The sequence below is a fragment of the Sinocyclocheilus anshuiensis genome, unplaced genomic scaffold, assembly GCF_001515605.1.
Source record: "Sinocyclocheilus anshuiensis isolate Anshui unplaced genomic scaffold, SAMN03320099.WGS_v1.1 scaffold1093, whole genome shotgun sequence".
NCBI classification, from domain to species: domain Eukaryota; kingdom Metazoa; phylum Chordata; class Actinopteri; order Cypriniformes; family Cyprinidae; genus Sinocyclocheilus; species Sinocyclocheilus anshuiensis.
This window is the reverse complement of record NW_015555782.1, coordinates 508,553-524,440: the sequence shown is the minus strand read 5'-3', so window position 1 is coordinate 524,440 and position 15,888 is coordinate 508,553. Positions and strand designations below refer to the sequence as shown.

At 39.3% G+C, this 15,888-nt stretch overlaps 1 protein-coding gene and 1 long non-coding RNA gene across 2 annotated transcripts in view; both read left to right on the top strand.

Annotated features, from left to right (window-relative positions):
• LOC107674750 (NT-3 growth factor receptor-like) overlaps positions 1–15,888 on the top strand; it is a 160,854-nt gene that overhangs the window by 3,954 nt on the left and 141,012 nt on the right. Inside the window, exon 2 of the mRNA XM_016468843.1 lies at positions 4,168–4,239. Coding sequence (XP_016324329.1) covers positions 4,168–4,239 — 72 coding nt within the window. The remainder of the gene's footprint in view (positions 1–4,167; positions 4,240–15,888) is intronic.
• LOC107674751 (uncharacterized) overlaps positions 10,885–15,888 on the top strand; it is a 13,355-nt gene continuing 8,351 nt past the window's right edge. The window contains exons 1-2 of the long non-coding RNA XR_001632531.1: positions 10,885–10,896; positions 13,878–13,887. This is a non-coding gene — a long non-coding RNA (uncharacterized LOC107674751). The remainder of the gene's footprint in view (positions 10,897–13,877; positions 13,888–15,888) is intronic.

Sequence of the window (15,888 nt, the reverse complement as noted above, 5' to 3'; positions counted from 1 at the left end):
CATCCATCCATCCATCCATCCATCTATCTGTTCATTCATCCATCCATTCAACCAACCATCCATCCGTCTGTCCGTACGTCCATCCATCCATCTGTCCGTCCGTTCATCCATCCATCCATCCATCCATCTATCTGTTCTTTCATCCATCCATCTTTCTGTTCTTTCATCCATCCATCCATACACCCGTCCGTCCAACCATCCATCCATCCATCCATCCATCCATCCATCCATCCATCCATCTGTCCGTCCATCTGTCTATCTAGCTGTTCATTCATCCATCTATCCAACCATCTATCAAATAATCAATCCGTCCTTCCGTCTATCCGTCCATCCATTCAATCATCCGTCCATCCATCCAATCATCCGTCCATCCATCTGTACTGTATATCTGTCCATCCATCTATTCAATCGTCTTTGTATCTGTCATTTGTCTGTCCATCTGTATATTCGTCTTTTCGTCTGTCTGTCTATCTATCCATCTATCCATACATTCACATACAGTATCTATCAATCTGTCCATCCATCTAAACCAAGTCTTAAAGGAATAGTTCACCTGAAGATGAAAATTCTGTCACCATTTACTTGTTTCAAACCTACTGTATATGACCTCAGTTCTTCTGTAGAGTACAAAAATGTATTTATTTTGTTGTTTGGAAATATTGTTTGTACCCAAAATATCTCTTTTGTGTTCCACGGTAGAAAGACGTCATGCTGTTTTGGAAGGACATGAGTGTAAGTAAATGATGACAGTATTTTATTTTTGGCTGAACTATCCTTGTATAGATCTTGAGGTATTCAAAGCACATAAGCACTGAACAACATTTGAAGTGATAGGTTTTTTGAGCATTTTTAAAAATTCAGCCAAACTTTGCCAAACTTTTCTAGTTCAAACATTGGTAGAGACCACCGACCTGCTCGTAGGGAGTTCACTAGCACACACAGAAGCACCATTGCAGCAGCGCCGGAATGAAATATCTGCCTACACTCGTAATCCCACCCCCACAAGTTCACACGTGTCACGTGAAGGACCATCAGGAGAGTTTCGTAATAAGGCCCCTTGCATTTGTTTTCATGCTTTTAAGAGCTGAATGGTCAAGAGGAGAAATGGTATAAACACTGCCAACATCCTCCTTACATCTACATGACAGAGACGGATAATTGTATTCCTAGAATAGTTATAGCTATAGAGCCATCATCATAATAAAACTAATTCTGTACTGATTACTGTTCACTGGATAAGGGTGTTATGAGTGTAATCACTTTTTGCATTAAATTCCTGTAATGAAAAGAATGCAGTCATTACCAATTAATGCCACCGAGAGTCTTTAGGATGCACAATTCATTCCAGCTGCCACTGTGGCTCAGTGCTGTGAAATTGGGGACCCTGATGATACCATTATTCTAATGACACTCTCTGAAGAGATGGGAAAGATGGTGAACTGAGATTGCTTCTGCAGTTTATCATCATAAACGGTGTATATCAAGCCGCAAGGCTCTAATGAACTGTTGGCATCCTCAGTTTTGAATGATCGACTTGCAATGCCAGGTGCAAATGACCAACAACAGGGCCCTCAGTCAAAATTACTGGATGAACCATGCTGTGTGGAGGCTGAAATAAATGTTGGTGGTCTCACCTTGGGAAATTCATTTGCCCTCATCATTGCTGGATTGATGCTGCTCATTTGTGCCCAGCCAATGACACCTGTCATTCACAGATTTTTGAGAGGAACTGTGCGTTTTTCATATGTGACCCGTGCTGTCAAAATGAGTCGGAATGTGCACAGGCTCATTTTGAGCTACAGGCAAAAAAAGTGCAAAATGTCGATTTTGTTCGCATTTGAGTTTTTCACAAAAATGAGTATATTAAGCCCTTGTCTAGCGATCTCACTGCTCCAAATAAAAATTAAACATCTAAAAGTATCTTTATTTGTACGTTTTATGAGAGGAGTACCTTTTCTCTGCTCGCGCTGACTGTCATCCGAAGCGCCCGCATAAAGATGCTTCTGCCAGCGTGCGATCCCGATAAATATACAGAAATACACAGAAATACAGTATTTAAGTAGGCAATTCACACATATATAATCAGTTATTTCTTATGTTAACATTTGGGGAACTGTTGGGGAAAAACATTGGATGTGTAACATTATATTAGATCCATGCATTACACTATTTAATATAGGCCATCTGTTGCATTAGTGTTTACAGTATTTAAGTAGGCAATTCACTCATATATAATCAGTTAGTTCTTATGTTAACATTTGGGGAACTGTTGGGGAAAAACATTGGATGTGTAACATTATATTAGATCCATGCATTACACTATTTAATATAGGCCATCTGTTGCATTAGTGTTAATCAAACAATAAACGAAAAGAGGGAATCACTCACTGCACTTGATTACAACTGCTTTTGTAGTTTTAATAATCAATTTATTTGTAATGAACAAACTTAAGTGATTTTTACATTTTACTATTTGTTTTTCTTACTTGAATGCTTACGTTTAGATGAAAAAAGAAAAAAGTAATACACTATAAACTTGTTTCTTTCTTATATTTGTTCTTTTTTGCATCGGTTCTTATTTATAAAAACAAAGATAAAATAAAAAATAGCTATATTTGTCACGGTTGCACTACTGTGAGGAGTGCAGAGCGAGGAACAAAGGAGACGAGGAGTAGATCAATGGAGAGATTTTTATGAACTCAGTGGAACAAGGAAAACACATGTAGCACTCGTACGAATAATACCGGACAAGGAACTCAAAACAGAAAACACTTTAAATACACAACTTAATCAGGGGAAGACGAGACACACCTGGAATCAAATGAGAAACAATTAGGGAGCAGGAACAGGATGCCATGGCAGAGCAGACAGTTCAGGCGGCCATGGTGGAGTAGGGAACTCAGGAGGCCATGTCGGATCAGGGGACTCGGGGAGCCATGGTGGAGCAGGCAGTTCAGAAGGCCATGGCAGATAAGGGGACTCGGGGAGCCATGGCGGAGCAGCCTTCGAGGCCCCAGCCCCGGCCTCTACGGCTGGAGCCCTACTACCCCCTCTCCCAAAAATACTTGGGGATGATTACGGCTCCGAGGCCCTCCATGGGCCAGACATAGGAACATGAAGAGCTGGAGCCGACACTGGAGCGAGCTCTGGGGCTGGAGCTGACACTGGAGCAAGTTCTGGGGCACGAGCTGACACTGAAGCGAACACTCGAGCGCGCTCTCGGGTGAGGAAGAGGGCCCTGAGCCAGTCATTTCTCCTCTTCCTCCTCTTCTGATTACGGGTGAACTGGGCGGTCGGCGGTCTTGTCATTGCGGTGGCCGGCGGGCTTGGGTCAACAGCGGCCGGCGGGCTTGACTTCGTAGCTGCCGGTGGGCCTGACTCGGGAACGGCTGGCGGGCTTGTGGAATCCGGGGCTGACGGACTTGTCTTCGGAGCAGCCGGCGGGCTTGACAACGGCGTGGCGAAACGTGCAGCGGTTTCCATGCCACGGGGAAAAACAGGAAAACAAAACACTTTCAAAACCAAAAAACAAACACTGGGAGAAGGGACGCCGCTTACTGTCTCTGGTCCGGTATTCTGTCACGGTTGCACTACTGTGAGGAGTGCGGAGCGAGGAACAAAGGAGACGAGGAGTACATCATTGGAGAGATTTTAATGAACTCAGGGGAACAAGGAAAACATACGTAGCACTCGTACGAACAATACCGGACAAGGAACTCAAAACAGGAAACACTTTAAATACACAACTTAATCAGGGTAAGACGAGACACACCTGGAATCAAATGAGAAACAATCAGGGAGCAGGAACAGGAAGAAAACCAAATAAGGGCAAGGAAGGCACATGGGGAGCAAAACAAACACAAAACAAGGAACAAAGTCTGACAATATTGTGATAATTAATCTAGTTGTGATTATTAAGAAAAGAAGTGGGGGGAAAGATGTAATGTTGCTAGGTGATTTTGCTTTGGAACCTTCAGAAAACTTGAAATCAGTTTTTCTCTAAATTTACTTTGCTGACTCCATCGATTTCAAACAGGTGTAGCTCAGTCATTTTTCATTTTTATTCCAACAAATCATACATCATTTTTAAAACTCATTTTTTTTATCATTGTAACTCATTTTGCCAGCACAGGTCACATATGATAGTCTCTCTCTCTCTCTTTTCAGGACAATAATAAACTGCAGTTTACGGACAATCCAGGCACGTGCATTTACGCAGAACCCTCACCTGCGCTACATGTGAGTAAAATGTTCTCTGAATGAAACTTTTAAGTGAGTGAATAATTCTTGTTCACTTCCATGCACTTGTAAACAGTGGCTAATGTTCGGCAATTTACATTTAGTGCTCTGATTATATTACTTGTCAATAGTAGCTGGTGTAATGATACAGTGGACAGAAAGAATGAGTCAAAAGATTAATCCCAGCTTCTAGTCTTCTAATGTTTTTGATCATTAAAGTAGTTCAATCAGTAATCAACTTGATTCGTTTTTACTTAATGCTTTCAACCTCCCAGAAATGTCATGCCTGTCAACCAATCATAACCATAAAATCAGAGGGCAATTACTGGTTAGACACGTCGTAAAAAATATTTTCTGAAGTTGCAAAGATTATTGGAGTATGTTTTATAAGAAAGTACAATTTTAGTCTTTCTATTTCAAAATTTCATATTTAATTCAATGTGTTACTTGCCATTTCATTGTAATTAATTGTGAATTTACTAGCAATTCCTGAGTGAAACAGGAATTTGGTAACACTGTTATATAATGCATTATAAAAGTAGTTGTAATGCATTAATTGTGTCTTGTAACACACCTTAAATTGCATTGTATGATCTCATGAATAATTGTATTAAAAAGTATACTATATTATAATACTTATCTATTCATTGTTACAGCTTTAGAAAATATAAAAAGACACAAAAAGGCACATTACAACCATACCTTCAAATATTACAATGCATTTTAACTTTGGTTATAATCATTTGTGAAAAGATATAATGCATTACAATGCCTTAATAATACCTTAATAGTGCATTATACACAAAGGCTTTAAGTATGGTGTTACCAAAATTGTTTCTACAACTTTTTTCAGTGTAGAAACAACAAACGATGTGGATCCAGGAACATGTATCCTCAAGTTAATATTGCAATGAAACTGAAGTAACGACAGTTCCCTTTCAGTCGGTCACTCTCGACGTCACGTCGGATGACCGACGAATTGGGATCTCGCTTAGAGAGACCAATCTACTTCGAGTGTAAACTAAACGAGCCAATGCACATTGGCATGCGATTATTGCATCCAGCTGCTGCTGATCACAGCGTGAGTATAAGTAGGCAGCAGATGCAGCGCATATTCAGCTTTTCGCTTCGGAGCTGAGCGGTTCTATCGTTCTGCTCCTCGAGAGCACCGTCTACGAGACACGCCTACGCTTTGAAGTGGAACCCGTTCGTTGAGTGGTGTTCTTCTCACCGAGAAGACCCCCCGAAGATGCCCGATCAGAGTTGTGCTGTCCTTTTTTCAGCAAGGGTTGGAGCGAAGGCTGTCTCCGTCCACCCTTAAAGTGTTTGTCGCTGCAATCGCTGCTAACCACGACCCCGTAGAAGGGAGGTCGCTGGGCAATTCGTCGGTCATCCGACGTGACGTCTCCGTTCCCTCCTTCAGGGAACGAGGGTTACCATACGTAACCGAGACGATCTTTTTTGCATTGAAAAGGAAACATGTTGGGCAGGGACTTGTAAGAAAAGAGAGGGGTTTAAGCAGACTAAATCCAAAATATATCACCAGAGAGAAGTCTGTCATTTCACTGGAAAATCGAGTTATGACATTTTAATTAAAAAATTCCAAAAATTAAAACATGCATGAATGAATCGTTCACAATAAGACCGATAACGTGCATTTAGAAAATAGATAGAGTGAATTTTTATTTTAATGCCAACTTTAAACAGTTTCCTGCTTATAATTTTTTACTTCTGAAATGCAGGTGCCAGTTGGAGGGTTTATCTCTTTTGGAAACCATAGCTTTTACTTTTCATGTTGGCTAACCTTTCTTTGAACCGTTGCACAACTAATGGATATACGTTCTTTTTACCATAGCTAGGAGAAATCATCGTGATACTCTCATTACTACATTTTTTACCTTTCATGCCAGTAAGCAAAATGTCTACCTGTGACCTTTGATGTCTGTCAGAGTCTCGCAAGCAGAGCAATGCATGATTTTCTAGGGTATGCGATAATGGTCTCAGTTAAAGGCAACTGAATGGGCTAGAAAGTAAAAGATCCTGTGTTCACTTGAGGCACAGACAGAGCAGATGGACATGCTATTTGCGGGCTCATTAAGAAATACGGTCAGGAACTTCAGTAACAAAGACGATGACTGCTTGTGTCTTATTCATTTGTGGCCCTCAGAGGATTAAAGTGGCCACTTTTGAAGCTGTAATAGCCGATGGAAATAAATCACATTCAGTAACGGGCAGAATTTTCAAAAGACAAAACATTGATTAAGGCCATGTGGAGTAAGTTAAGTACAGTACAACTACTGAGATGTTAGACCTCCTTGACTCTGATAAGTTTGAGTTTCTCTTAATAACAAAACATACAGTATTCAGTGGATGAATGAATCTCTCTCTCTATATATACATACAATTAAAGTTATATACACTCTTAAAAATAAAGGTTTCCAAAGGGGGTTTTCTCGGCAATGCCATAGAAGAACCATTTTGATTTCCACAAAGAACCTTACGGTAATCAATTAAATTAAATTAAATTAAATTCAAGTTTATTTGTATAGCGCTTTTCACGATACAAATCGTTGCAAAGCAACTTTACAGCAAATTAAGTTTCTACAATATTTAGTGGTAGCTTATCAGTGGTGACTGTCAGTTAATGTACATATGGCAGAAATGTACGGAAAAATCAATTAAAGATGTAATCAAACAGACGATGAACACTATTAACAGCAATTATATGATGCAATCAAACTTATAGCAAAATGTGGTAGTTCTGTATGTTGTTTCTGTATGTATGTTGTTTTAATCAGTTCTTAAAATAAATTGTTTTCTTAGTCTGAATAACATTTTATTAATTTAAAGAACATTTTCCCTCTATTAAGCACCATTTATGCAATGGAAAGGTTGCATGGATGTTAAAAGTTCTTTATGGAACCATCAATGCTAATAAAGAACCCTTATTTTTAAGAGTCTATAATAAAAACTATAATGTGAAATAGATAAAAAAAAATATTTTGCATTAAGAAAATTAAGCCTATTTTTAGTATTGTTAAAATCTTTATTCTTTTTATGAAGAGATTATTTTCAAGCAATTAGCAGTCCCTTAATTTGTCTTTTTTGGTTTTGGGGTAAAATATGACCTTTTATGAAATAACTTGCAATAACAAGAATATAAAAGGAGTTTATTTCAAATTTCTTCAAACACTTTTTTTGTTTGACTGATAGCATGCTCCTTAATCTCAACCGAATTTCCATCACAATGAATTCCCCAGCTCCCAAAGAAACCCGCTTGTTAATTCCACACATTGACTTGAATGAACCTTTTGGTTTTTTTGCATGCTAAACGTCCTGTGTTTTAAATGACGGAGTGCAGTCTGGGTGGCTAGACGTTGTGTCTCCACAGCCCACATATCAACAGTAGCCTAATAAATATGAAGGACCCATTGTAGGGAAGGAGAAAAGGTCATATCCTCTTGGGAGGGTGGAAAGTCTCTCCCTCATTAAGTCTTTCTCCTCTACGTGATTCTCCTTTCCCAAAATGTCACTTTCTTCACCGAACCCCCTCCTCTGACATCCCATTCAATTAGGGCCAAATATTATGTGTTCATTTGAACGACTCAGATTGGCACAAGAGTATTTCTAACAAAATGACTTCACAGTAGGGCTTAGTGATCTTATGTGTGAAATACAGCTAGACATATTGTAATATTATAGTCAAAATGATTTTTGTTGGTCATATTTTTAATATTTCATCATACTATACTTACAGTCTAGTACATACTGTCCTTTTTTTACAAATATGGGTTATGTGAAGTATGCATCTAGATTTGTGATACAACGGCATTGCTATACAGTACAGGGAACCGTTTTTGTGAATATTAATATTTTAGCTTGTTTTTTGGTTTTTGAGGTTGTTTTAGCTTTTTTAATGCATAAAACATTATTTAAATAAGTGCTTGTTGATGCTTCATTCATGTGGAAATACAAATTGAATTTAGAAAAATGTATTGCATATATTCAGTGAATCTGAAATGACTTATTCTCAGTTTCAAGTTTCTTTCACTTTAGCTATAAACATGCATTTTAATCATGTTTAAGTCTGGATTTAATACGTTGGCTATATACAGTTCTCACTGAACTAATTATAATGCACTGCTGTCATGTAAAGCACTCTGGAGCCAATAACACAAAAAGTAAATAAATTTAGACAAAGAACAGTTACTGTAGATGCAGGTAATAGGACAGTTAGATGCATTAGCTGCCTTAGAAAGATGAGTAGCCTACATATTCTAAATATAACATGCATTATGGAATATTAAAAGCCAAAGAAGGGGTTTAGGTTGCAAGGACAGCAAAGAAAACCAAAAATACCTTTTCCAGATTTTGATCCTGAAGAATTTGTACAGGATTTTAAAAAAGTGACATACATTAGTGGATATAAAAAGAATGATGTTGTGTCATTTTTATAATTTTATTCATGATGTAATAGCTATTTATGGAAGGACTACTAGTAGGCTGAAGAAAATTAATGGTAATTAGAACAACTGTATCATATTATAATGTATTTTATTATGCTTTTATATATTCATATGTGTGACTATAAATAAAATGACCTCAAAATCAGTACTTTCAATTACAGTTATCTTCAGTATAAAACCCCTGAGATCCCCCACTGATCTTAAGAGCTTCTGCCCAGTGAAGCCTGATTTCTTTTTGTGGTCTTACTGATTTGTTGTTTCTTCTGGCAGATCACTTTACTCCATCCCGACCCTTATGTGGACTCACCAGAGAATGACATAACTGCTTTTTTTGGCTCTAAATGTTTTAGTCAGACTAGACAGACTCCATTCGGCAGATGCAGCATGTATTGTTCATCGAGACAACGGTGGCCGTAAAATGGTCTATTCTTATTGCGTCTATTTACAGTTAGTGTCCATGCATGTTACAGCGAATTTCTCAAACGTGAGCTGCTATTTTCTCAAACACCGCAGCCGTGAATGATATAAAGTGATATCATGGAGGGTTTTCTTTAAAATTTATGGACACTTAGGGCTGGATCATTAGTTAAAGACTGAAAGCTGTAATGGCCGTGAACATTGTTTGTTTCCAGTGACTGGCGCACCACCTGACTCCCAGAAGTCACGTATCGCATGCCGACCGGATTGGAACCGGCGATTTTGCAGCTCTTGCCATTTTTGTGCAAAATGTGCGTGAGATGGCCAGTGAACAGACTGTAAGCTGCCCACAGATTTGGATGTAGCTAAGTAGGAAGATTTTAGAGGCTGTGAAAGCTTTCCAAACATCCCCGTAAGATATGCAGAACACACAGCATTTAGCCTTTGCAGGTAATAAGCTAATAGCTGTGGTTGGGTACAGAGCAGGAATTCAGAGGGGTCTGTCCACTAATGTGATACTCTGCTTGGATTAATTGCTGCTTTTGTTAAAGGTTGAATGTTAAATGTTAAAAAAATGTCTTTTTTTTGTTATACCGCTTGGGAAGCACCCTGTCTTTCTTTGTGGTTTCAAAACATTAAAGGCGTTATACAGTATCATACATTTTTTTAAATCGATAAATTTTTTTTTTTTGAAAGATTCAGTTTACATTGTTAAGGCCCTTGGCATCTTTGAAAAGGAAAAAAAAGGGCTATCATAAGATTAAAATCATTAACGTCATACATTTTCCTTTTTATCTTTTTAATGAAAAAAAAAAGTGTCAAGAGTTCATTTTTGTTAAACGTCCCATCTGGGTTTCATTCCATGAATAAATTATCCGTTAAGAAGTACCTCATCATTTACTGATAAATGGCAGAATGTCTTGGGATCTTGTGCATCTTACGTGGTGCTTCTTCATGAAAAGACATTAAATGTTCTACTGTGACTTTGTAGAACAGTTTTTAAATATTGAATCATTGGTCTGAGACTCGATTTATACTGTATTTTATTATTGATGGTCTGCCCTGCTTGTCCTGTGTCATTTGGGACACCAGCTGAAAGGTGCATTCTGCCATGTTTTGCACCTAAATTTGGTTGTCAAGTAGCAGCAGCACAAACTGTTAAATGTAGAATATTTGTTTTTCCTCATGATGTGAACATATCATCTGGGTTTTATGTTGCTATTCCATGAACAGCCCTTAAATGAATTGTCCCCACCCCCAAAATAAAAATTTGTTGAAAATGTAGGCCTACTAAACCTCAGACCGTCCAAGAAGTAGATGAGTTTGTTTCTTTATAAGAACAGATTTGGAGAAATTTAGCATTACATCACTTGCTCACCAATTAGGGCTGCACAATTAATTGTATTTTAATCTCGATAACGATATCCACCTTTCTCGATTAATTTAAAAACAATCGTCACAATATTGGCCGGCTCGTTATTTATCCTGAAAACATGTTTTTAATTTGGCATTTGCATTATCTTGCATTGCTAACAAGTCTTCACTAGTCTCATACTTGTGGTAGCCAGATGTGAAGAGATTAAGTCCCAAAACAGAGCTTTTCTCCTTTAAAGGGGTCCTATTATGCTTTTTCACTTTTTCAACTGTAGTTAGTCTGTAATGTTGCTGTTTGAGCATAAAAAAGATCTGCAAAGTTACAAACCTCAAAGTCCACTTCAAAAGGAGATATTTTATTTAACAGAAATCACTTTTCAAAAACTATAACGAACGACTCGTTTGGACTACAACGCATATTTTCCGGGATTAGTGATATCACAAATATAGACGAATGGGACGAGACCTGGTTGAGCTGCACTAGAGAAGGCAACGAGTGTTATCACTATGTCGGAGACACGCTAGCTTGCAAGGCAGACGAACTTAGAGTGGTTACAATCATCCGGGTTTAAATCGCGCTCAAATTGATTTGATATTGACGCAATATTTACACTGAAACTCGCAGGCGGCTATAGTAAGGGGCAGGACATTTCCCGAGCAGGCGCCGAGTGCTGCCAATCACAACACACACTGGCCCAGCTAACCAATCACAGCACATTTCGTATTTCAGAAGGCGGGCCTTCATTTGATACAGGAACTATTCGAGCCGTTCATGCCAGACTAGGGAGAGAGGTGTTGTAATAATGTAAAATATGTGAAAAATAATGTGTTTTTCGAACAACCTAGTATGAGAGCCTGTTCTAGTACACGCCCAAAACAAAATAAAGACTTTATAAAAGAGCATAATAGGACCCCTTTAAGGATACACTTTCTGCCCGGTATTTTACTTAATCTGTGCAATCTGGCAACCCCGTGTGCGCTCACTGATGGCGGAACAAGTGCTGATGGTAAGAAAACATACATGTACTGGAGTTTAGCGATCTCTCCACAGCGATATCCTGCTTACATGAAAGTGTCATACAGCCAATGTGTGTTTTTTTTCACAAGCCATTTGTGCTGCTTGTGTAACCAAATCTGCCATGATCAAACTTTCACCGAGTTTCAATAATGGATCTATTGTGTTAACTTTGAGGAATAAATGCGCTTTTGCTACCTGTGGCAATACAATGGGGAAAAATTTACATAAATTGCAATTATTTTAAGTTATATTAGGAGTTTCTAAAGTTTTTTACCAGTTTTCATAATGTTAATCAGTTGAAAACGGCATGGCAATGTTATCAGTGTGTATTAACGATCTTTGAGCAAATTTACTGCACGATCAGAATGTATTGTCTTATTTGCGAACAAAACAAACTGTCACTTAGAAAATCTAATGAGAATACAGATTACAAAACACTAACCAAAACCTTGAGTTTTGTATTATCATAGTTGTTTAAATTAAGTCAGTGTATATGTAGTCAGTGGAGGTTGGTTAAAGGGCACATTAAATGTTATTGCATTTACCCTTTTGATACAATAATCGTTATTAATAACCGTGATTATAATTTTTATCAAAATAATCGTGATTATCAGTTTAACCATTATCGTGCAGCCCTATCACCAATTAATCCTCTGCAGTGAATGTGTGCCGTCAGAATGAGAGTCCAAACAGCTGATAAAAACATAATCCACAAGTAATCCACACCACTCCAGTCCATCAATTAGCATCTTATGAAGTGAAAAACGGTGTGGTTGTAATAAATAAATACTTCATTAATACCGTTATTTAACTTCAAACCCTTACTCCCAGCTAAAATAAAAGTCCAATATCAATAATATTGTTTTCTCTTTTCTCGATCAGGAGAGAAAGATGCACTCATCAAGCACAATTTACCAGTGAAAATAGTCCAAAACAGGTCTGAATAAAATATGTTGGTGGATATGTGAGAGGACAACAGTGGATGGAATTTTTTTACTGGAGGAAGTGTTAGTATGGATTATGGACTCGTATTTTGGCTGGAAGTTAAAATGTCTTGATGGATTTCTTTCTTACAAAAACGCAGATTTTCACATTACAAAACATTAATAGATGGACTGGAGTGGTGTTGTCACGTAGCTGCAGCAAGGAAGACTAAGATGAGACGAATAATCCACTTTTAGAATTTAATAAGGAACTCAAAGAAGATATTTGCTCACAGGCGTAATATAAACATCAATACATGCAATAACCAACACCTTAATGGGGGAAACACAGGAACTAAAATAGGAGTGTAGATGAGGGCAGAACAGGTGATACAGGTTAACTAATTGTTAGATAATGAGCAAAGGAACTAATGAACACAGGAACATGACCAAATAAGAAAAAACAGGAACATAAACGTGACATATTGCCCCCCTCCCGGAAGGTGCGTCCCGCGCCGTAACAGTTCCAATGCCCGGGGGGATTCTGGAGGGTGCTCTGGAGGAGCGGGCACTGGAGGGCGCTCTGGAGGAGCGGGTTCAGGTGGCCGCTCTGGAGGGCGCTCTGGAGGAGCGGAGTCATGAGACTCAGGAGGGCTGGACGGGACCAGCGGAGGCGAAGGAGACTCATGAGACAATGGAGCGCTGGACAGGACCAGCGGAGATGGAGACTCAGGAGACGATGGAGAGCTGGATGGGACCAGCGGAGGCCGAAAAAAAAGGGAATTTACCTCCTCATAGTACAAGAGATTCCCAGCAGTGGCGGGAGTGTGGGTGGGGCTTCCTTCCATGCCCTCAAACTCCACAAGTACTCCCTCGGCGATGGGCATAATTGCCGATTCACGCACCTGGTCAGACAATAAACTGGGCTCTTTCTCCGGGGCGGAAAACGGCTCAGCAGGGCTTGCTGGCTCTTTCTCCGCGACTTGCGCAGGCTCCGTGTCTGCGGTGGAATCAGGCTGGTCTGCCTGGCTGGATGTTGGCTGACTGGGCGATGGGTAAGGGGGAGGCGTGCTGGCAGGCTTCGCGAAGCCGATGGTGAATGGCGAGTTGTTGTTTATCAGCACCCACTCCACACATGCAGCGAAATCAAACCGAGGACGGCTCCCTCGCAGGTTTGTGCGGGACCACAGAGTGAGCGGTCCGGGTAGTTTGTTAGGTTCGCCAGTTCGATAAAGTCCCTGGTGTGGACTTCCAGGGTGCGATCCCTCTGCTCCAGGCATAATAACTGGACTGCTGGAAGGTCCATGGTGATGGAGGGAATAAACAAACAAAAGAAAATGCAGCGAAATAAAACACCGTTTTTGGTCGGTTATTTTGTCACATAGCTGCAGCAAGGAAGACTAAGATGAGGCGAATAATCCACTTTTAGAATTTAATAAGAAACTCGAAGGTATTTGCTCACAGGCGTAACATAAACATCAATACATGCAATCACCGACACCTTAATGGAGGAAACACAGGAACTAAAATAGGAGTGTAGATGAGGGCATGAGAGAAGGCGTTACAGGTTAACTAATTATTAGACAATGAGCAAAGGAACTAATGAACAACAGGAACCTGACCAAATAAGGAAAAACAGGAACATAAACATAACAGGTGTGGATTACTTGTGGATTATTGTGATGTTTTTATCAGCTGTTTGGACTCTCATTCTGACGGCACCCATTCACTACAGAGGATCCAATGGTGAGCAAGAAATGTAATGCTAAATTTCCACATCTGTTCCAATAAAGAAACAAACCTACCCATATCTTGGATGGCCTGAGGGTGAATGCATTTTTTAACCAAATAGGTATAGCTGATATGGGTGGTCGTATCTTTTTTTTTTCGACCTGATGAATTCACAATGAGCCTTTATAATAATAAGAAAATAGCGTTTAATAAATATTACATTATATTATATTATTTTTCTTATCACAAGAGCATAGTTCTCCTTTACCAGGTAGCTTTAATGCTGGAATCTGTCAGTGGAAGCCAAAGATGATCTATAGTGAGTCACTATAATTGCAATATGGCAGATATATGGCACACAAGTCATATTGTTTTCTCTGCGGGCTTAAACTAATATAATTTTTTCCCCTTAAGATTTCTGTCTTTTAAATAAGATTAGGGCGCATTGATCCACCCCAGCTCACGTGCTCCGCTCAGTCAGCAGCTTAGATTTTGACAGGCAGTTACGGGCTCTGGGTCTGACAACGTGTGTACACAGGTAAAGACAGCCTCTCCAAGTCGCTGTCACTCATTCCCGTCCAAAGCGTTTTATCACAGCCGCGAGCTCAAGCTCATCACTGTCGGCTCAAACTCCGGGGGATTGTGGGAAGATGTCTTCCATTCACATCCTGTCCACTCACCGTTGGGGTCATCTTGTTTTAGCCTGCTTTCTCAACAACAGCTGATAGTTGATTCTGCAGCACAGAACAGGATGTGTTTCATTCCAGACGATGAAAAAAAAAAAGTTTGTTGGTGTACTCAACATTGTTTGTTCTCAGTTGGGTGGCCTGTTTAACAGAATTGCAGAAAAATGTGAACAAAACCTGAACTCACTGTGACATTTCTTCAAGTTGTTGTTTCTGAGGTGTTTCAGGCAGTGAGCTAAGTTGTTTACATGACTGGTTCAGTGCTGCAAATTTGCACATATAATTACATTTTTATTTCCATTTTAGTTTTTTCCCGCAGTAACTGTGAGTTTCTCTGCGTATAAGAAACAATCACATTTTTATCGAATTACAGGGTGCAGCTGCATTCGTCTTCACTGTTTCTGAATAATTTCACTTTCCTGAACATGCAAGCTGAAATTTAAGAAATAAATGAAAAAGTTAAGTCTAAAACCGATATTTAAATATAAATGTGAAGCTGAAGCAATATGCATGAACCATTATGACATGCAAGCTTACCGGTTACACTTTAAGATTTAGATTGCCCTCCCTTTAATTATAAAACTAATTATAATCAATTAATAAAAATGAATGAATTTGCACATATATTATGGTTGAGTTAAATCTAAAAGTATTGGAAATTTATTTGCAGCATGCAGTACTGTACAAGTGCAGGTTTCATGCACAATATTATGCTCACGCTGTGCATGTATCTGACTGATCTAATTTAAACCCACAGAGGCCTAACAGGCCAGAGCTCTCCTGTCAGGTTAGGCCTCCAGACAGTAGGACACTGGCATTGTCAAATCTCACAGTTTTTTTTTTGTTTTGCCATATCGGTCAGCTTGGCAGAGATGATGTTAATAGCTAAAAGAGGAAACGTCTCAGTTACGTATGTAAGGAGGGAACGGAGATGTCACGTCGTGACTGACGAATTGGGAGAGAGACCAGTCTACTTCGAGTGTAACTAAACGAGCCAATGCACATTGGCATGCAATTATTGCATCCAGCTGCCG